Here is a 22,647-nt window from a genome sequence, read left to right on the forward strand (position 1 = left end):
ACCTCTGGGCTCAGAGGTGCTGTGATCGATTAATACTGCCTGTCCTGGGGGTAGACTAGATGAGGGATGCTCAAAGGCTGTGCTCCTGCCACCCCTGATATAATGGAAACAGCAGAGGCTTTGGAGTAAGGGCTCCCAGCTTCAAATCTGGGCTTTAACACTCTGTCTGCATGACCTGAGGAAGTCATTTTGCCTCTCTACAACTCAGCTCCTCATCTATACTGGGAATCATATCTATTCCCAGGGTTGATGTAAAACAGTGGTTTTCAAAGTGTGGTCCCCATACCAGCAGCATCAGCATCACCTGGGAACTTGTCAGAAAGGCAAATTCTCAGGCCCACCCCAGACCTACTGAGTCAGAAACTGTGGGGATGAGGCGCAGCAATCTGAGTTTTAATAAGCCCTCCAGGTAGTTCTGAGGCATGCTCAAGTTTGGAACCCCTGTTGTAAAGCATCATATATTAAATTATAAGTAATACACTAATTATTTTAAGGACAGAAGTCATGCTTTTCCTTTGGCACACAGTGACTAGCAAAGTGCCAGGCTTACCATAGGTGCTTAATAAATTCTAACTTCTTTCCCTCTCTTGTCAAAATACAAGCTGGCAACACAACAACCTAGGGTGTGGGGAAGAGGAGGGGGTGTGTGTATTGTTTCAGGCGGAGAAATTAGGTAGTGGAGTGGTTCAAAGACCTAAGAAAACCCTTGGCAAGATGTCTGGGGGATTTTCTCCCCAGAGAGAGGAAGGAGGATGGGCTCAAGCTTCTGTAGCCAATGACAACAATGATGATTCTCGGCATGAGGGACACTTAGGCCCATACATAACGCTAGAGCGGGGAGGATTATACAGGGGAGGTCCAGCCCACGGCAGGCTCTCATCCAAAGAGCTGCTGTTACTTCAGTCCCAAAGGCCTCTTTTAAAATAATTTCACTTGCTCCACAGTACAAACTCTGAAAACAGGTCTACCGAGGTGCCTGCACTGTATGTAATAAGCACGTGGTGCCTTCCTCCCTTCCACCTTTCACTCCCAACAAATATCACTGCACGGATAGTTTCATTTGCCTCACAGGTATAAACAATGGGGCAATGACTTCCATTCCCACACAGGCCTTTGTGTGTGTAGCAATATATTTATAAAGACAAATAAATTGCTAATCATTAGGGAAATGCAGATTAGAACCACACTGAAATGCCACTTTCCATTCACTAGGATGGCTTTTATTAAAAAAACACAACAGAAAATTACAGGTGTTGGCAAGGATGTGGAGAAATTGAAACTCTTGTGCATTGCTGGAGGGAATGAAAAATGGTACAGCTGCTGTGGAAGACACTATGGCGCTTCCTCAAAAAATTAAACATAGAATTACCACATGATCCAACAGTTCCACTTCTAGGTTTCTACCCAAAAGAATTGAAAGCAGGGACGCAGACATATATTTGCACACCCATGTTCCTAGCAGCATTATTCACAATAGCCAAAAATGGAAACAACCCAATGTCCATTTATGGAAGAATAAATAAAATGTGATATATACATATAATAGAATATTATTCAACCTTAAACAGGAATGAAATTCTGACACTTGTTACAACATGAATAAAACTTGAAAACATTATGCTAAGTGAAATAAGCCAGACACAAAAGGCCAAATATTACATGATTCCACTTATATGAGGGACCTAGAATAGTCAAATTCACAGAAAAAGTAGAATAGTAGTTACTAAGGGCTTGTGGGAGGGAGGAATGGGCAGTTATTGTTTAATGGATACAGACTTTCCAATTTGGGATGATGAAAAAGTTGTTGAGACAGTAGTGATGGCTGTACAACAAAGTGAATGTATTTAACGCTGCTGAATTGTACACTTAAAAATGGTAAACTTTATGTCATTATATTTTACCACAATGAAAGAAAAGAATAGTTAACCACCTTCACCCCACCATCATCATCAAAGGAGAAAGACACCACAATGCAAACCCACTACAGCACTCCCAAACTCTCACACAAAGCAAATGTCATGCACAAAAAGGACTCCAAAACCTCTCCATGCTTGAAATCTAGAATGATAATGGCAGCTATACCCTTTCAAGACAAACAGTATTCCAAATTTACTTCAGCTTGCTAGGATCCAATCATATCTGATGTGAAAAAGAGACACCCAGCTGAAAATGGAGACTTGGCTGCGGATTTCCAGTGTGTTCACTCGGTGGCTTCAAAATCCCCAGCCTTCTTCTTGTTAATGAAGGTTTGCTTCGACCTTTCCATTAGCCCACTAACTACTATTAAAAAAGCCATTTATCAGATTAACACTGAGGACTGCAAAAGTCATCTGCAAGCAGCGTGCACTTTTCCACGTAGGAGTTGCCATGCCAACCGCTGCTCCACGTTCATTGTACAGAAGTATCAACTTCAACAGACTCTTGTTTCATAATTCTGAGGACTAATTCAGTCTTTTTGTCCCTCCTCACTTCCCAAATGTGCACACATGGCAAAGACCCCACCAAAATCAGGTAATGACCAAGAAGGGAGCAATTACAAAATCAACTTGCAGCATGTCTCCATACTGAAAATGTTGTAAAGCAAGCAAACGTCATATTATTTCTTCTCTCTGACTCTTATCCCCAACCTAATTCCTCCGAAGTACAGTCAAGGAATTTGATGTAATAACAGTCTGGCCAGTAATTCTAGAAAAAGGAGTCCTGCGTGAATAAAGTGAAGGAGACATTATAATTATGCAAATTGTTGTAATAGATTATTTGCCAGGAGAAAAGACAACTGTAAACAAAATGGGGTAAAATTCTTGGATTCTACTGGTGCCAAATTTTGTTGCAAATTTTTGTTTTAAATGATGCCTGAGAGCTTTTAAACAAATATGTTTAAACCGACCAGCATTATCACACTTCTTGATTTAGAAGACTAGTCGGAAACAGAGAGCTCCAGAAAACAATCTGTCTTGACTCAAAAGTAAACCTAACAGGCAATTTCCAACCACAAGCACTGAGCCCCAGCCTCATACTAAAAGTGCTGATTAAATTGAAGAAATATCCAATCCAATTTAAAACGACTTAAAGAAAACAAGCACACGCTGCAGACACCTGGCTGCCAAATGAACAGCAGTCATCTTTATGTTGAAGCTGACTGTAAATCTATACCACACTTCCAACCATGATCAGCAACGGAAGAGAAAAAACTCATCGCAACCCTTAAACAAATACAGCTTTCGGGGATGGGATAGAAACACTGTTTAGATAGCATCTATTTCAGCTAAAAAAATTTTTTTTTAATCTTCTAACTGTAACAAATCTGAATGATACTGTATATGCATTAAAGTTTTCAACAGCACAAATACGCTACTGCATAAAGAAGAGTGCCTTTTAAAAGACATGGATTGTGCCACAAAATTTCAGGAAGGCAATAACCAATTAAAATTTAAAATGGAGCTTATTTGAAATCTTGGGCACGGGAACGTCGCTGAAGAAAAACTCGTTCTCCCAGCTAGTGGCTCCTTGCTCAACGCAGACACATGGCGCACACCGGGAGACCATCTTATTCAAAGTGAGACCCAGCCCAGCCCGGACAGCCCTCATTGCCGCAGCCTCTTATATGTAATCACGTGAATCATTCTCAGCTCAGAGAAAGGCCTACATGGGCACAAAACCTTTTAATTTGTAGTTATTTCGGGGACACCAGAGCTAACACACTGGTCAGGAATATAAAAGAGATGCTGCTTTTCAGGTTTGAGAATAATCTTTGGGCTGGTTATAGCTTGTTTTCTGAGCCTGGACATGTCAATGACTAGGGGTTGCATTATGATACATCTATAAGTGGAACTTAACACAGCTATATTAAATCTAGGCACCGTGATAGCAGAGAGAATTCTGATATATTGTTGTATACAGAAAATGGATTTTTCACAACAGCATATAAGATGATAATATTCTATAATTACATATCCATATTATATAGAAGAAAGTACATTCACCAAAGTGTTAACAGTAGTTGTCTCTGGATAGTGGAATTTTGGTGATTTTTATTTTTATCTCGATGCTTTCCTGTACTACAACATTTTACAGAGAACATGTATACTTTTTATAATCAGAAGAAAACAACTTAGCTACTTTAAAAATAATTTCATAGGAGAGACAATTTATGGGGACTGAGGGTATGTCTGTGTGTGCATGCTTGCATGGTCTCCCTAACTACCCTTATGCTAAAATCTCCCGCCAAGCACTTTGGGGAGCCCTGCCCCTCCTGCCCTTGACCCACGGGGCCCAGAGCACCCCTGGGTGATGTTCACACAGCCCAGTCCTCCTTCCACATCCTGCTCTCCGACCAGCAGCGTCAGTGAGCTGCCCCCGCACTGGGGGCAGCCATTCAAGAAGCAAGGAAATATTATGCAAGAGCACAGGAAGTCAGAGGAGACAGGATTCTGGGCAGGCCTGGCAAGGAGTCTGTGTGAACTCCAGTGAACAAGCGGACTTTGCTCAGCGGGGCCGAAGCCAGCAGAAAGCCTTCCCAGGGCGGCAAGGGAGAGCCGACCACCTCAGGTCTCTGGCCAGTGGGCGGACATCCAGAACCTGATGTCCCTGATGTCAGGCAGATAAACCCAAATCCCAATATTTCTGCTTTTTTGGCCCAAGTTCAAGGTGACTCCCCGACACTCAGGCACAGTGACTCACCTCTGTCCCATAGCACACTGCTCCTCCCCCCAGGACAACACGACTCCATTCAGTAATTTTCAAGCCCGTTCCTCTCAAGGCCACTGGCTTTCTAATTCAGTCCTTTCTCTCGTTGCCTCAGATCAAAGGACACAGTACTTTCAGGTAGCTTGTGCCAATCATCTCATGTCAGTATCAACCCTGAGCACCCTAGATATGTTCATTTATACACATACACAAATATATATACATATGAATCATAGCAGTAATCACTCCTTCTTTTGTAGTAGTTTATATCTTCCAAGCCTCACCCCAGCTGGCAGGGCAGCGATCACAGCAGCCATCTGACAGATTGGAAACTGAGGCACAGAGGGCTGCAGCCTGACGGTGTCAGAGCTGGAACCCAGGTCTCCTAGTTAAGAGTGCTCTCACTCACCCCAGCAGCCCGCCTCCTTCTTCCCTGGCATTAGGAGGTGAGACACGGCCCCTCCTGATAACACAGCTGTTCCCTTTTGGAGAAACCACTGAGCAGCACATATTCTGTCACACCTCAACCCACTTCCTTCTTAAGGGTGGTCCCGCTGCTTTCGTGGGAAGTGGATCCAGTCCCTTCTCTCTGGCATCATGACATGCCCAATAGCGACTTCCAAGTCTGTCACTTTAACAAAACCTCCTCTTGGAGAGAGGGGCATTACAGGGGAATTGGAGAGGCTCCCTCCAAACCCCATGGGTCAGCTTTAACCTCCCATTTTCCTTCCCTAAGGAAGCACCTAGAAACAGGAGTCAGGACCGGGCTCCACTTGGACTTCACTTCACAGTAGAATTTAAACTCTAGAAGGGATCTTTGAGTCTATCTTGTCTGGTTCCCACCTACTGGCCTATTTTAAAGATGGAGAAACTGAGGCCCAGAAGTCACCCAGCTGGTTACCACTCCTCTGTCCTTTCTTCTAAGCCACAGGAATTCCACTAGACACACACGCAGTACATTTCCCAAGCAGAAAGGGCCTCGATGTGAGTGATAGGATAGACAGGCCCGGGCAGAAATGGGGCTATGGTCCTGGGACCTCCACTTCCCTTGCCTGTGTCAGGAGCAGGCCATGGTGTTAACACACAGAACCAGCCACGTAGGGAATGTCACCCACCCAGTTCACTGCCCCTGGCCTGACAACTGCTAATTGTGGTGAGGACCAAAGGTAGCGTTCTCCTGGGACCCTGTTGTGGATTTCCAGACGTCACCAACCCACAATGGCCCCTACGCCTCTGGTGTAAATATTGCCAAATAAGACAAACAATAACATCACCACCGCAGAAAAATAAGGTGCCCAGAGAGACAGTGACAGTCAGTGGAGAGAGGCCAGGGCCTGGGATCAGCAACACGGGATCTTCCACCTCTGGCTTTGTGATCACGTGTTTTGTGCCTCAGTGGTTTCATCTATGTGATGAAAATGACAATTACTTTAATCTACATCATGAGCTTTAGAAAAAAATTAACACTGAACAAATGTCAGCAATGCTAATGCAGGGTTGAGGACACAGACCCAGCAACCCTGGATTAATTATTTCACTTAACAAATATTAAAGAAGCACCTGTCATGTGCTAGCACTGCCCCAAACACTAAGGATGCGGTGATGGGCGAGTCAGCCCACCCCTGCCCTCACCCTCAAGGAGCTTGCAAACTAGAGGAGAGCGAAAGGTAATAAGCAGATAAATAAATTACAGCATGTGGGAAGCGTTGTAAAAAGAAAAAAAAAAAAAGAGGGAGAACAGCGATGGAGGGATGGAGGTTAACTGAGGGAGGTCAGGAGAGGCTTCCCTGAGGAGGTGACATTTAAGCTGAGACCTAAGGCACAAGTCAGCTGGCTGGCCTCAGGGTGGGGCTGAGGGAAGGGTTAGCTCAGGCACAAGTGGTCAGGGATGCTGCAGATGACGGATCTGAGGCGACAGTGGAGTGACCTGCCAAGTCTCATGGTCACTATGGCAGAGCCGGGCTCTTCACACCCAAAGCCTCTTCCCACTTCCAGTGACACCAGGAGCCCAGGTATCATCTGGGTGTCAATACTGCCCCTCACTTCTACTAGATCTCCCAATAAGATGTCTGACCTTTTGAAGTCCTTGGGCCGGACCCTTAGTCCCTTCGGGACCCACAATTAGGTCTTGCTCGTAAGATGCAAAGCCACAATGGGGAGCTGAGCAGATGTGGGCGGATACAGCCCTTTAGGTCTAGAGATCTGGGGATGCTAAATCAGAGCGCAAATTCCCACTGCAACAGGAAGGCAGCTGGCATGGATCTTCTATCTCCACAGGTGAGGGGAGAACAGGCCAGGCATGGAAAGGGCACATCTGAGGTCAGACCATTTTTCAGGAATTCTGGAAGGTTCCTTGGTCTCTTGATGTTATCGGATTTCCTCACATTTCAGGGTATGGGAAAAATATAACACATACCCTAAAATCACTATTGGCAAGAGCTCATAACTCCATCTCCCAGCCCGGGGTGGGGGGGTGTAGGGTTGACACCAAGTGTCTCCTTTTAGATTCTGCTAAGACTCCCTTCCAACTGCAGTGAACTCACCCCAACAGGTTATGATGTGCTGAGTGGTTATATTGCTGGGCTTGTTAACAATGATGCCTTAACAGTATGCACTTTACACTTTTCAAAGGTCTTTCCAATGAGATAATGGTTGCAAAAATGATGTTTAAAGTGTAATACGCTTTAAAATGCATGGTTTTACTGCAACTCTAGCTCATTTTAACCTCATAATAGTGCTCTTAAAAAGCAGTTAGTGTGTTTAACCCCCATTTAGGAATGGGAAACATAGAGGTTAAATGACCTGTCTTAGGTCACACAAGTCAGAAAAGGATCTAGAACAGTCTCTCAGACTCCTTGAGATGTTTGAGAGCTCCCCTGAACCTCATGTGGAGGCAGGCTTTGCCAGGGACACAAAAGAAGGGAAGGCTGCCCTGGGATCATTTACAATCTGTTTGCCAAGACAAAGGCTAAGAAATATGGAACTCTTGTGGTCATCCCCTGACGCTAATTTTGGAGGCAAAGGAATTCAAGGGGGTGAAAGTTTGTCCCTTTCCAAAATAAACATGTACTCTGCCTTGGCCCAGAAGATCTAATTCAAGGAGAATTAAGTTACATCATTACCGTGTAATGTTTGGATCCATACAAGGAGCTACAGGTGGCCCGGAATCACAAGGCTTATGTTGATCTGAACGTGGAAAATGGCTTCAGATGTGCTCAAATGAATGGCTCAGGAAAGAAGGAATCGACGTTCACAGTCATCTCAGACTCCTTTCTGCTTGGGTTCTCTGGTCACCAGGATTTCCCAAGGCCCAAAGCTGACCACACCACCATCAAGTGTGCCCAGGTGCCATCACCTCACTGACCCAGGTGAGGTAAACAGTTTGCTAGGAGTTCAGCAGAGGCAAGGTTGTTATTTTTCAAAAGGAACTTTTACTTTGGAAAGGAAGAAAAAAGAAAAAAAAAATACAAAGGGATAGTAAGGTAAGTCCACAGGTTTCATACCCTAACTCTGTAGTCACAGATTAGCTTAGTCAGGACAATTTCCTCTTCCTTCCTGAGGCCCATCTGCACCTGTGGGAAGGTAGATGCTGGACTCAAATTTCTGGATCTGGCTAGATTCAAGTAAACGCCACTTTCAGGCCAATGGGATTTCTTAGGATGTCCCTGAGGCAGCTTCCCAGGGATTACCCAAGGCCCCAGACAGCCCCTGTGTCTGGGCTGGGCTATACTGGGCTCTGTAGGTCTCTGCCACCTGTAGTCCTGGAGTAGGAAGGCTCCTTCCACCTGGCTCCAGAGGGCCCTCCGTAGGTGCAGGCCCCAGGTTCAGCAGCCTGCACAGAGTAGATGTTTAAATGTGAGCACACCACGGAATAAATCAATCATCCCTGGGCTGGGCAGCAATTTCCTAGTTCTACAACCATTTACTGATTACTGAGGGGATGGAAAACAAATAAGAGACGAGACACACGGTTGTCATGATGAGATAAAATTCCAAGCCAAGAGCTTTCATGAGCTGCAGCCTCCCTCAAAGTACCATTGGACAGGGCATGCTAAAGTGACTTGGCCTTTCCTGGTCCCTGATGTAGGATCGTCTCCAATGATTCAGGATCTCTGGCCAAGGCCCTGTTCATAAGTGTCCAGCCATGACCTCAAGCACTTCTAAGCAGCCCCAGGGGGAAGGTTATACCTGCTGGAGGAGGGAAAAAGCCCCAGCTGCCCTATCCAGGTGACTCCAGAAAGATGGCTCCTTTTCTTTCTCTTCTGGCAACATCTGGCCAAGAACATCAGAGCTCAGGCTTTAGGGAATGGTGTAGCCACATAACAGGAAAGGAGAAGGCCGAGGAACAGCTCAGCTGCAGCGCTCTGCACAGGCAATGCAATTAACAGTTACTGGCCGAGACTGATAAAGCGGATGGTCTGACTTGGGTTTGGCCATCTCTCTCCCTACAAATAGTGGAGTGTTGAAGAGACTGTCCTATCTTTCTACAATGATCAGACTCAAAAACCTAGAATCTGGAATGAGAAAGGGCAAAAAGAGATAGAATGAAAACCCTTATCAAATTATCAAGGGGACAAAGATTTCACCATCACAATGAGAACACGGGATGAAGTCACTGCGCCCCTCCTCAGAGCCTGAAGGAAGCTATTTTAGAATACAGTAAGTTATCCCCTTCCAGACCCCACTCTGCACACTGGGAGGCATTTATTACCCTGAGGGGTGGTAGAGACCAAAAAGAAAAATATTCCAGAGCGATTCAGGCACATTTTCAGATGACTGATTTCCTAAGGGATATGGGGGTACATTTTTAGCCTTTGAGGTCACTCTTATGGAGGACAACCAAGGCCTCCTCCAACCACCACTTGGTGCTCACACTAGAGCCAGGTTCCTGGTTGGAAGATAATGGAGGTGCCCTGAGCAGCTCCTTTAGGTCCTACTAATTCCCAAGAGAGGCAGGTACTGCTCCCACGGCCCCAAGGGAGCCCAAAGATTCCACCACAGCATGAGTTAGGGAGACTGTCCCTAAACTTCCCCACACCAGCCCAGTCTTGGTCCTCATCTCCCTTCTATTAACAGAGCTCCAGATTCAGCTCTGGTAGGAGCTGGTTCACCACCCCTGGCCTGCACACACCGTTTATTCCTGGATCCTCATTTTACTTAAGCTGTTCTCCCCAACTGGAATGCCTCATACCCATCTGCCTATCCAAATTCCACCTAATCTTCAAGACCTGGATCTTAATGCTCCTCCTTTAAAGCACCCTCTAATCTATGCTGATCCCCTCCCTTTTAACTATTCACAACCCGCAAGAGCTATTTACCCTTATTCACTCTCAATTACTATCAACCTTCTACAATGTGCTCAATGTTTTATTTGAGTTAGTTCTGACTTCCTAACAAGATAGTGACATCTTAAAGATGGGCCTAGGACAACCACTAACATAAACCATCTTGCCTTGTTTTAAACAAATCATTTTAGGAATGCCTTGACTCACCAACTAGACTATAAGCCCCCTGAGTGCAGGGTCCATCTAATGCCTCTTTGTAACCTCATGCCCTGGCCTGGCACCTGAACTTGGTAGGTGACCTAGAAATGTTTAGACACAGTGACGATGCCGGCACCCCCACAAACCTCACTACACGCATGGCAGGTGACCCAGGAGGATGAGTGAGTTGATCTGAGCAAAAGTTTCTGCCTGTGCCTCTAACCCTCTGCACTAAGCCCCCAAAGTTCCAGACCCGGATAGAATTACTGAGTCTACAAACAATTACTGAGGACCAAATGTGGGCCTCTGTTCTGGGTGCTATGGGACAAAAGAACAGAAAAAGATGACTGGGTCCCTGCTCTTGAAGGGCTTACCACCCAAGTGGTGATCGGGGACAGATAGACACACACACTTGCTCAGAAGTAAGTTGTAAAAGCATCGCACAAATAATAAAAAATAGACTGAAGACCATATAAATACAGGGGTAATCAGTGTGCTGCTAATCAGGGAAGGCTCCCCAGGGAAGATAATTTCTGAGCTGAGAGCTGGTACTCCCTTGCACATACTTTCCCACCCGGCTTTTATTAACTGTGAAGTTAACCTGGAGCGCTTTGTTGTTTGGCTGGTACTTGCCTTGATGTATTGGGCATTCCTGAGGTGAAGCATTGACATAATACTAGCCCGAAGTTTGCATTTGATGTAAAACCGTGTATCAATAAGAACTGCCTGTGGTCCCCCCGCCCAATTTTTCCTTTTCCTTTTCCTTTTTAATTTTTTTTTAAAGGAAAATGAGTAAAGGGTTCAAATCTACCTGAATGAGAAAAGCAGAGCCTAAGAAGCAGGCTTTTCAAGTGACCCAAGGGACACCAAGAGAGCAATTCTATGATATTTTTTTAATTAAGCATGATTTTAGGGACTCAAAATAGGCAAGGTATTACAGGGCACATTAGAAAATTAGACATCCTTGCCCTTGAGCAACATGCAACGTTGTTGGAAAGACAAGAACACATAAAATGTCATTAGATAACAAGGAAATATAATCAGGCAGGCTCTTTGGCAAACATAGCCAAGAGTTAGAAACAAGTGGAGGGGGAGGTGCCAGTGTGGGAATTACTACAGAAAGTTGTGTAGGAGTCAGGCTCACACTAGGAAAGTGGGAGATACTGGAGTAGAAAGAGAGGAGAGCATCTAAGATGGAGGGACTAGGGTGAGAGACCAGAGGTGGGAATAAGTCCTGTGACAGGGGGTAAACAGGCCTTTGGCGCAGAAGCAGGAGCTCAGGCAGCATGTTGGGTGATGGTGAATGACGCGAGAGAGCTGAGGTGGGCCCGCTTATTGTCAGTGAGATAAACTCCCACCGCCATGTAAGCTGCCCTTGGGAAGAAAATTGGACCAAGGATGCATGTCTTCATTCAGGCTCTGCAGGCGTCTAGCTAATCCTTGGAGATCTTTAAGAAACACTCAGATCCGCAAAAGAAACCCCTTTCCTACCCTGAAGACTCTCTGTGCTCCAAGGACATGACAATCCTGCCTTAGATAGACCTAAAACAGGGCCAGTATCAGCCCCATGCAAACCGCTTTGAGAGGCTAGGAAAGTTATTTTAGCAGCCAGGCCCCCTCCCAGCCAGTCAGATAGCAGGGAAATGCACAGGGCACTAATTTCCACAAAACGCCAGAAGACTCTGGAGAGTGGAGGGGTCACACAGTGGACTAGGATTTCCCTCTGACTTCCTGACCACCCCAAAAGGCCTCAACAAATGGGAGGGGCAAGTCCACTTAGCCAGGACATGCAGAGAGAAGGCAAGGAAGCCAAAAAACTGAGAAGGGCCTGGCTCCCATGCCCCGCCCACCATTAATTCCCCTAAATCCCTGGTATGGAATAAAAGACAGACTCCTGCTGCATGGTAATATGGTTAAATTTATAGAAGCTCCCTTGTCACCAGCGAAATGTGACCTTCATACTTTCCTTATCTTAATATCTGGGTAAACATTTGTTGTGCAAGCACACAAATAAAGGTTCTAAAGGTGAAATGTGGTGTGTCTGGTAACACCACGCTGCTCCAAACCCAGGCACCAGAAAGCCCTTTTGGCTCTGCAGATGACTTCTCTTTCCCGTATACCCTGGGCACCAAAATTAGCCTCATCGACCTCAGCCAGTGCTGGAGTGAATACTGCCATTCTAAAATAGCATTTGAGAACTCTTAGAAACAGAGGAGAGAAATACAAGGGTATAGTGATTTACAAGCACTTACTAAAGAAAGCAATTTCAGTGGAGGGCTCTTTAAACCAAATATATAGGCAATAAGCCTTATCAAGATTTATTCTGGAATCTCTATAAAGTGAATGATATTCTTCTAGCTCCCCATATCTCCCACATGGCATATTTTATGCATCCCGATTTACTTCATTAAGCACAATTGTTTTCATTCAGAAAAATATTGTAGAGATAATATGTTCACAAGAGTGTTCATCAAATGACCTATGCTTTAACTCAAAATTTTACTTTACTAACTTGAACAGTCCTACTATTTCTAGAATACTCTGTAAAAACATCATATGTCCCATTTCCCCGTATATTTGATTGTCCAGAATTGATTTTTTAAATTTTGTTTTGAAGTCTGGAAGAATGGATCGATCCTAGAAGAGCCTGTGACAAGCATAATTTTCTGTTGTTTCCACATGGAATTCATAAACAGAGCCAAGCAACCGATTTTCTCGTGTGTGCTTAAAGCCACCTTTTCTTGCAACTATGTATGACGTATTTTTCCAGCACAATCTTTCTCAACACTCCAAAGTGCTTCAGCAACAGGAAGTCGTAAAGGTAGGAAGGAGGCCTGTAAATATTTGCTGTCATTACTCATTAGTAAGGAGAATAGTTAGCATTGAAGTATGAGTCACCCACTTTGTGCTCTTCATCACCTTGTAACAGGAGCCTGAGGGGATACCTAGGGGCCTAGCCTCACCATAGAGCCTTGGGTCCAGTTCTAGGTTTCACTGCAGACGGCCTGGTTTGCTTCTTTCAGCAACTCAATTTCCTAAATATAAAATTAGGATGATGGGTTGCCCTTCCTTCCCCTTGTCCCCTACCCAGAGGCAGTCAGCAGAATTAGTGTACAAAGTGATGACAATATGAAAATTTGGGGCCAGTCCCAGCGGCCTAGTGGTTAGGTTCAGCACACTCCACTTCGGTGGCCCCGGTTTGATTCCTGGGCCCAGACCTACACCACTCATCTGTCAGTGGCCATGTTGTGGCAGTGGCTCATACACAAAAAAGAGGAAGATTGGCAACAGATGCTAGCTCAGGGCGAATGGTGCTCAGCAAAAACAAAAAAAAAAAGAACATTTTTTATTTAGAGTAAAATAGGTGTATTTGTTAATACAAATCCAACATCAAGAGACAGAGAGAGAGAGCGAGAGAGAGAGAGCAAGCACTGTCCGTCTAGAAACACAGCACAGCGATTTAAATGATTGGTACCAAAAAAATAATCATACACTCTAACTGATGTATTTTAAAGGAGTTACAAGATGCTTCTGAGCTGTCTCAGACGGAGCCCATGTGTCTTCCTATTCATAGCAAATCACTGACTCCCTATGGTCACAGGTCAAGAGCAGGGAGCCTCAGACTGAAAATGAGACCAAAAGAGTCAACTAAAGCTGTTACAGAGTTAACTTCTACAAAGACTATAATATTGGCTGCACTTCCAGTGTTTGCGGGCAGCCAAAACGGCCATGAGGGCTAACCTCCACGATCACAACCAGGAGAGCAACATAATGGAGCCATTTTCCCACTCGTGTTTTATTACACAGCCTGACCCAATAAAATCACTAATCTATTATGATTCCTAGCACTAACCTCTCAGGTTTGATTTTTTTAATTGGAGGGTGCCATAGACAGGGGATGCAGGAAATCACTGGAGGAATATCAGAAGAGAGTTCTAACAATCCACTTCCACGGCTTTGTAGAATTGGGAAAATGCCAGATGGATGCACATCAGATAAATATAGTTTTTTAATGGGGTCATTTTTCTTACCACCCTTTCTGAAATATCTTTCCACATGAGAAAAGGCACTGCTTCCCAGAGTCGTTATCTTGCACAGAAGTTACTTGTAACTTTAAAACTGAAGAATTTTTCCAAGTTAAGGGGAAAAAATGTGCCTCCTGGGAACACGTGAAGCTTCTCGTGGTCATGCCATGTAATAAGAGTTTTGCTAACGTACAAGTGGCCTCTGGAAACAGCCTGAGGCAGTCACGCAAACCAGTATTTCTTGAGAAATTAGAAAAAAACAAGGCAACTTCAAGTAGATAACATTCTGGTTCATTCCGCACCTGTCTCCTTGGCTCCAGAGATCTCAAAGGACTCTGCCACTCTTCTTGACTTCATACTTGCAGATCAGGTCTGCAGCTTTCAATAGTGACACGAGACAACTGGCAACAAATTACACTCAACCTCTACTTGAAAATTGTAGATGCTGTGAGTGGCACGTACCCATGCACGGCTACCACACATACAATGACGTGCAATTACCAATATGGCTTGCTTCTCTCTCTGTTATGACATGTGTTGGTGCAATTATGTTTTACAGCGTTGGGAAAACTCAAGAATCCCTTCTAGGTTCGCAGTGCAGAGGCCAACGGTGTGGTGGCTGTGAAAGCTCGGGGCTCATCAGAGAAAGGGCTCTATAAAAATGCAACATATTATTGCAACGATCACAGCTATTCTTTATTCCCCCATCCATTCTTTCCTTCCTGTGCTTGCAATTTCAAAAGATCAAAAGAGCCAGAGGAAGTCTTGTGCATCTTGATTTGGAGATGACTCTTCAGAAGCCACAGAGGAAAAGCTTCTAACAGGTTCTTCTGCACAATGGAGTCCGAAGGCTAAAGTAATTATTGAAGTCTTGCCACAAGTTAAGGGTGGGAGGTAGAAAGCTTTGAACTTCTTGGGGGCAGTAGAGAACCACCTCCTGTCAGAGTTGAGGAAAATTCACGAAAAATAAGAATTTCCAGACCTTCTAAGTCTACCCTTCAGATCTTCAGTCCCTGTCTGCGTGTGAGGTTCAATACAAGTGATGAGTCACAAAAGAGAAAAGTAATTATAATAATTACAAATACAACAACAAAAGCAGTTATCATTTATAGAGTACTTACCACGAGTCAGGCACGGTATTAAATACTTTATAGATATCCTAGGTAAGGTAAGGCGGTATGGATCACTGCTTAAGAGCATAGACTCTGGAGACACATTGCCCAGGTCGACTCACAGCCCCACCCACACTACCTATTTGACCTTTGACAGTTCACCTTTCTATACTTCAGCTTTCCCATCAGTGAAATGGGGATAATAACAAGGCTTATCTCACAGGGTTGTTATAAGGATTAAAGAATTAATCTATGCAAAGTTCTGAGGACAGTGCCTGCACAAATAAGTGTTCAGGTTTTTTTGTTTCTTCCTACTGCATATATGATTTCTCTTGAGGACACACACATTCCTAGTGCATAAAAGGACCTCTAATAACTGTTTGAGGATGATGGAAAATGTGAGCATAAATTTTCATGGCCACTTTAAGAAGCATCAACAAAATGAATCACATCAGAACTAACCCTGCGCAGGGCAATCCACTCGCCTTCCTTCCGTTACTGAGGGCAGACATGTAGGTGGACAGACAGGAAAGCCAGGTACCAGTAAGGTTAAGCTGCCGACAGACAGAATCTTTACAAGGTGCGCACACCAACCTCCTCCCCCATCTCCAACACAGGGAGAGACACTGGCAGTGAAATGTAGGAACTATCCAGGACTCGAACAGAAAGATCCTGAAATATAAAGCAGTCACGGAATCAGACATCTAAGAGCAAGGGCTTCCCTTTTCCAGATCATAGAACCTTTGAAAGGCTATTGAGAGCTGAACAGACTTCCCTCAGGAAAAAAAAGCTTATATACATAATACCAGCACCCAATTGCAGAGGCTCACAGACCACTCCCTGAAGCCCATTCACAAAGCCCAGGTTACGAAGCTCCCTGTCCTTTCTCAGCCCTCCTGGAGTCATAGCTGTCTCCACGGTTACCCTCAGCGGGACCAGAACCTCTATCCCTATCACCCCTGGAGCCCTACTGGATGCCTCCCTCCATACCCCTCACCAAAGTAAGTGTGAAAAGAACAGCAACCATTCAACTTTGGGGGGCTTTCTGTCTATGGTGCCAAAGTACCATACTCTGGAGTACTCTTAAACTCTCCACTTTTTCTTCACTCTCCTTATCCCTAACACTAACTATCCTCATTTGACCTTCCCTCAGAGCCAGTCTCTATGCCAGTGGTTGGCACCTACCCTGTATGATTCCAGGGAAAACTAGGAACCAACTCTCCCACCCTCAAACACACATAATACTTTTCATTAATTGTGTGTGTGGTTACTGCCTGAAGCGCTACTAAGACCTTCTTACCTTTAGCTTCAAAAGATTTGATCCCAACAGAAAAGTCATATGTAAGCTGCTAGCTACCTATATTTTTAGTTAAGCTTTCTTATGTGTCCTTTTTTTTCCCTCAAACTAAGCAACTTGAAGACAAGGACCACATCCTCTATTTCTTAGTGTCTCTTCATCATTTTATCCAGAGCAGGTTTGTTGTCTCATTGATTTATATCATGGTGTGAATAGCAGAGCTAGTTTTCATCATAATACATGGTACTGGGGACGGTGGGGGTAAAGGGTATTTGGGGGACCTGTGAGCAAACATTGCTAATTTAACAATATTGGCAAAAGCCCTACCTGTTATGAATTATAAGTCAATGCTAAATGAATGGTCAGTGCTAAAAGCAAAAGGAAAGATTCATTAGGCTGAAATGAAAAGGAACACTCATGTTGGTATGGGACAGAACTGAGGAAAACACAAAAAAGCAAATACTACTGCATAGATTTCCAGAGAAGAGGAAGAGCCTAAACCTTGAGATAACTGACAGCAAATACTTTCAAATGTATTGGGCTAAGATTTTGGAACACTAAGAATTATCTAATTGCTTCCTTCTATATGTAAACATTTTATACAATAGACTCCTAAATAGTGAGGATCACTCTATACACACACGAACATAGAGAGACAGACAGACTGACTGATTTACATTCCAAGTGAATTAAACAGTTTTAGTCTCATGGTTTTCACTCCTGGTAAAAATGCCAACTCACCCACTACAGAAATCAATCTAGTAGCTGCCTGAATGTCTCTGCTGACAGGGAGTTCTCTACTTCACAAAGCAATCTGCTCCACTTAGGAATAGTCCTTGCCTTGGTTTTGTTCAATGAGGTCCACAGATAAGTAAATTTTTTTCTAAGTGAAAAAAAGGGAGAGCGCTAAAACAATAAATTCATACTTCCCAAATTTTACAGACACTGGAACCAGCACCAACTCTGCTTCCTTTTTTGCAAAAAGCAAACAGAATTACTCCTGTGCAGCCTGAAGTCTTTTATAATTGTCTAGGAAAGTAAATCTCCTTTCTGCGAGGTTCAGTGGTTTGGAGCCGGGGAGAGGAGGACCCTCTAATCCTTTGGAAATCATCCTCACTGTCCAGAGGCATTTCAGGGCTGGGGGTACTATTTTGCCAACAATAGGAAAATATATACTTAATTTAAAGTAATGACCAGGGTTCTGATTCTTACCAGCGCTACCTTTCCTTGTGACTGGAGGTCACTTAACCTCTCTGGGTCTGTTTCCTTATCCAGAAACAGAAACTTTGACTACATGATTTCCACAGTCCCTTATAAAATAATTCTAAGCTCTCCATCAGCGACACTGAAAAAACCTGTAGCCACAGCATTCTTTTGAACTTCATGGAAGCTGTATGGATTAAATTTTAAATACCTGAACCTATAATGTGTTACATCAATCCCTTATCATCCCTGAATTCTAGTAATGCAATGGAAGCAGATATCAAATGTTGAAAGAATATTTGTAGAAAAGATACTTAAATTAAGAAAAACTGTCCAGCAATATTTTTGCCTTCAGAACTGGAAAAAAGATGGACTTTGATTTTAATTTAGCAGAGGAACAACTACATCCAGCTGGCAAGGGGAAGAGGTGATCAAAAACTTCTGATCCAGATGTCTCTGACTTCCCTTCCACCGCTGGCCCCACACTAAGTAATATAAGCCTTCCAGAAAGGTGCTCTGAGCTGGGTCTGGCTTTGGGAATGGACTTTGGTCCCTGATTATCCAAGGATCTCATTTACAGTTACCTGAACCACTCTCCAATCCCCAGGTACCTAAGAACTTCCAGGCTCTTCTCTCTCCCAGGGAAGGGACTCAGAAATTGTTTTATCAAGAGGTAAGTCAACCAGACACTTTCTGGCTCTTCACAGAGTCGGGAAACAATGAGACCTCCACTTCACTCCTGACAGATAAGTGCAGAACCGTGAGTACAGTGCCCTTACCAAGCTTCAGTTTCTGCCCATCTCTGATGTCACTGGGAATGCCCACACCACCAAAAGAGCACCCTTTGATACTGTTTACCGAGGTCAGCCAGCCAGCTGATGTTTAGAAAGCAAACTCTTTATTATTAAACATTAACATATCTATCAATACATGAACATTTTGGAACAAAATAATCCTGGCCACTTCTTGAAGGACTGTTGTCAGAAGGAACACTGCCAACTGAACTTGGGGGAAGAAATGGTTCTGTTGAACCAGAACAACTCTTAAGAACCCATGCGCAGAATCATCATCTAGGAGACCCCTCAGCAGGTGCCATACCGCACTTGAGAGGCACTCTGGGAAAGCTAAGGACAGCCACTTACATGACACACCAACTTTCAATGCGTTGGTTCACATACTTTAATTACGCTGTGGTCCCGCAAGGAGCCTGCAGCCAGCAAACAGACCCAGACGCGAAAAGTAAACATGTTTCAAAACAGTTGGCCCAACAGGAATTGGACAACCCCTCATTGGACTGGCAAGGGACACGCTTGTTTGCCCTGCCAGTCTGTGACACAAAAATCAAGGCAAGTCGCAGAGAGCAGACACGCTCGGCGGGCGAGGCCACCAGCTCTCACAGGCAATCCCCGCAGTGGTTCTCAAACCCGCCGCCGCTCTCGCAAATAATTCGGAGTCTGATAACTCAACTTGCTTCCTGCTCCCAATCCGGCTCCCTCTAACTCTAACGAAGGAGGCACTACAGCGCAGTATGTCGAAACAATTTTTCCCCCGCTCCCAAATTTCTTGCGACGATTAATATACATAATACGCAGGACCCGGCGCTGAGCCGCGCGGGAGAATCTGACACTTCACACATCTGTCAAGATCACCACCAGGCCCCACCTCCGCGATTGCGACATTCACCGATAGGCATCGCAGTTGTAAAATGGACAAGTTCCCCCACCGGCTGCGGAGCCCAGAGCGCGCGCAAAGAAGCTGACTGGAACTTTCTTTTTTGATCGTTCGGTCATTATTATTGGCAGTATGATACAGGCTATATTAATTTCACAAAATGCGTTGGAATCTTAAAGTCTCTTCCCTGCTTCGCCGCCCTTCAAAGACACAGGACTCCACCGCTGCTCCGAGGCCCCCGGGGGCGCAGTCTCAGGGCCCAGGGGGGTGGGGCCAAGGCTCCCTCACCAGTCTCAGGCCTTAGGGCGCCACAGTGACACAGGAGGGGGAGCTGCGGCCCGGAAGGGGGAGCCGGGCTCAGTCCCCTCCCCGCAGTGATCCGAGAGCGAAGGGCCCGGGCGCCAGGCCAGAACGGGCGCTATTCGCTCCCGTTTATCAAATTCTTATCGGTGCTCCGAGGTGGGAACCGCCGCTTTCGACGAGAGGATACGCGGTTTCTGGCTCCGGTCCCGCAGTGGAAGTCGAAACAAGAGCAAATCAACCCAGGCACTGAGCTCTCCGGGCCCCCGGCTCGAGGCCAGTCACCCTCTCCCTTCGCGGCTGGGTTCCCCATCCCCGCACCAGCTCACGACCGCCCGGCAACTGATCTCAGGCCGTTCAGCCCGCCGCACGTTCCACTCCAGTCTCCTGCAACCGAGCCCTGCCAAGCCACCGCCGAGCGCGGTGAAAGCTCTAGCCCACCGGGGCAGCACCAGCGGAGCTGAGAGGAGTAGGGGGCCAGGCGGCGAGCCCGTACCCACGTCTGCGAGGCCGCGCCTTGCGCTCTCACCCCCGCTGGCAGGGGAGCGGCCGGGAGGGGGCGGGAGGGTAGCGAGAGTTGGCCAGAGTTGCCTCTCACCCAGTGCCGAGAGGCTCCGGAGGGCAGGCGGGCAGATCGCGGCTGCCCTTCTCTGTCCTCTTGGGAGAGAGACACTCGGAGCTGCTGAGAGCGTCCGGTGTCGCCATCCTTTCCCCGCACACCAAGACACCTGACGCTGCTAGGCAGCCCGGCCCACTACCCACTTTCCCCCGAACTCAAGGTGCGGGATCAAGGAAAGGAGTTTCTCCAAGCTTCAGTGGGGTCTGGAGACCTGGAGTGGGGCCCTTTGCTGCGTCCTGGCCCCTCCGCGGGGGCGCGTCCCAGCGCCGCGCTCCGCCTCCGGCCCCTTGCCAGCTTGGGGCGCAGCGCGGGCACAGCAGCTCATTTGGAAGGACCCAAAGGCTCCCGAGGAAAAGAACGGAGTGGATACTGCCCCGCATGCGAGACGCGAGAAAGTCGAACGCTGACCTGAGTCGAATCAACCCAGAAAGATTTCAACGTTCTGGCCCCGGGAATTTGGTTCGGTGGCCGGGGGGAGGGTTGGAAGGTACAGCCGAAGCACCTCCGACCTCCAGGGCTATCTCCCTCGGCCTCCTGGCCTCCCTGCAGGCGCAGATTCCCTATTCCTTCGGGCCACAGAACTCTCCACTGGGAAGCCGCAGCTCCGCGTCCCCAGACGGGGCACCTGCTCTCCCCCTCAAAACCTTCCAAACCGATCCTCAGACCTCAAAGACCTCTCTGCGCTCCTCTCCCAGCCGCTCTCTGTCGCGCCGGCCCCGCGCAGTCCGACCACCCTCTCGGACCAGCTCCCTTGCCGGCTCGGACGCCCGTTTACCTTTTCTTCTCCTTGTCAGCTGTCATTGTCGCTGTGGCCCTTTGCGACGCCAAGCACCTGGGCTCCACGGCCGGTGGGGGCTGCAGCCGCTGCCTTCGCTGTGGCCCTCGCCCACTCCCTGCGGCCCGGGCCGGTGTTACAGGTCCTAAGTGCTCGCAGGTCCCGAGCGCCCCGCACAGTCAGGTGGAAGTTTGTGGGCGGCTGGCTAGGTGCCGGGGAGGGGGGTGGAGAAAGGTGACCGGGAGGAACCTGCACGAGGAGGCGGGGTCGGGGAAAGGAGTAGGAGGAGGCTGTCAAACGCAGAAAGAAGGCAGCGAGAAGATCGAAGTTCCTTTATCCCTCGAAAAGGAGTCACTTGTCTGGGTAAAGTGGCTCGAACGACGGGAGTTGGAAGAGTCTGGATCCGGGCGGGCGCTGCCGCTGAGATGACCATACAGTCTCAGGACACTGCCGAGGATTGTACGGCCCCCTCAGGAGAGCTGGGGCGAGAGCGCGGCGGACGCCTAAGCTGCGAGCCGGCCGCTCCCGAATGTCCGGCGCGCGGGGCTGCCAACCCACTTTAAAAACTCCGGCCGCCGTCGCGGGGGAGGGCTCGAGGGGCACCGGCGTGGGGGGCGGGGGCGGGGCGGGCGCGCGCCGGCAAGCCCCGCCCGCGCCGCGCGCGGGGCAGCCCACTGCGTCCCGGCCAATGGGGAGGCGCGGCTGCAGCCTCTGCCCTGACCCCGCCCGCCCTCTGCCCCCGCGCTCGGCTCTGCTACGGCCTGCCCTCCCCGCCTCCGCCGTCCGCAGTTCCAGGAGTTGTTTATGAGGTCGATGGGGTGGCGGGGAGCAAGGTGGGACTCCGCACCGGGGAGGCGCAGCTTCGCCCCAGCGAGAAGTTGGTCTCCGGAAGTTCTGCGGGGGAGCGGGAGTGCTCCTCTGCGCCGGTGTCCTCCCCCCTCCGCCATGCCCTTGGGACGAGGGCCGGACCGCGAGCGCCGAGGGTCCCGCGTCCTGCCGCGCCTCGCCGAGCCGCTCCGCCGTGCCGCGCTCCCGCGTCCCTCGCCCCGCTGCGTGGCCCCTCGGGCCGGGGGGAATAATTCCGACGGCCCCAGCGGCCGCGCTCTGGGCCTGGGCGATGCACTTTTTCCGGCAGAACGCAGCGGACTTTGCCTCTGAGAGGACAGGCGGGGAGACCGAGGACCAGCTCCTGTCGGGTCTGGGGGAAACAGCGCTGTGAAATTGAGCTAGCGCTGCGCGTGCTTCCCTTCCGTCAACTGGCGCGTCGGCTGCTTGCGGGGTTGTGCTGGGCGGTATGGCTTTGGCGAGGATGCGGGAGAGATGGCCTTCGAGCTGTCTGACCTGCCGCACCCTGCTCCCAACCCTGGGCCACGACCGCGCGGGTCCGGGCCAGTTCAGAATTGGCCTAGTCAGTCTGGTTTCCAGTGTGATCTCGGGATAAGAGTTGACAGCGTGTCGTCAAATCACAGAATCTCA

The 22,647-nt window shown here is 47.5% G+C and overlaps 1 protein-coding gene across 2 annotated transcripts in view; it reads right to left on the reverse strand.

Moving 5' to 3' along the window:
- EPAS1 (endothelial PAS domain protein 1) overlaps positions 1-21,692 on the reverse strand; it is an 86,652-nt gene extending 64,960 nt beyond the window's left edge. For both annotated transcript variants that reach the window (XM_058551310.1, XM_058551309.1), the window contains exon 1: positions 21,172-21,692. In XM_058551310.1, coding sequence (XP_058407293.1) covers positions 21,172-21,197 — 26 coding nt within the window. In that variant the 5' untranslated portion in view covers positions 21,198-21,692. The remainder of the gene's footprint in view (positions 1-21,171) is intronic.
- Positions 21,693-22,647: the final 955 nt, after the last annotated feature.

Source organism: Diceros bicornis, chromosome 12 (genome assembly GCF_020826845.1).
Source record: "Diceros bicornis minor isolate mBicDic1 chromosome 12, mDicBic1.mat.cur, whole genome shotgun sequence".
In the NCBI taxonomy this organism is placed as follows: domain Eukaryota; kingdom Metazoa; phylum Chordata; class Mammalia; order Perissodactyla; family Rhinocerotidae; genus Diceros; species Diceros bicornis.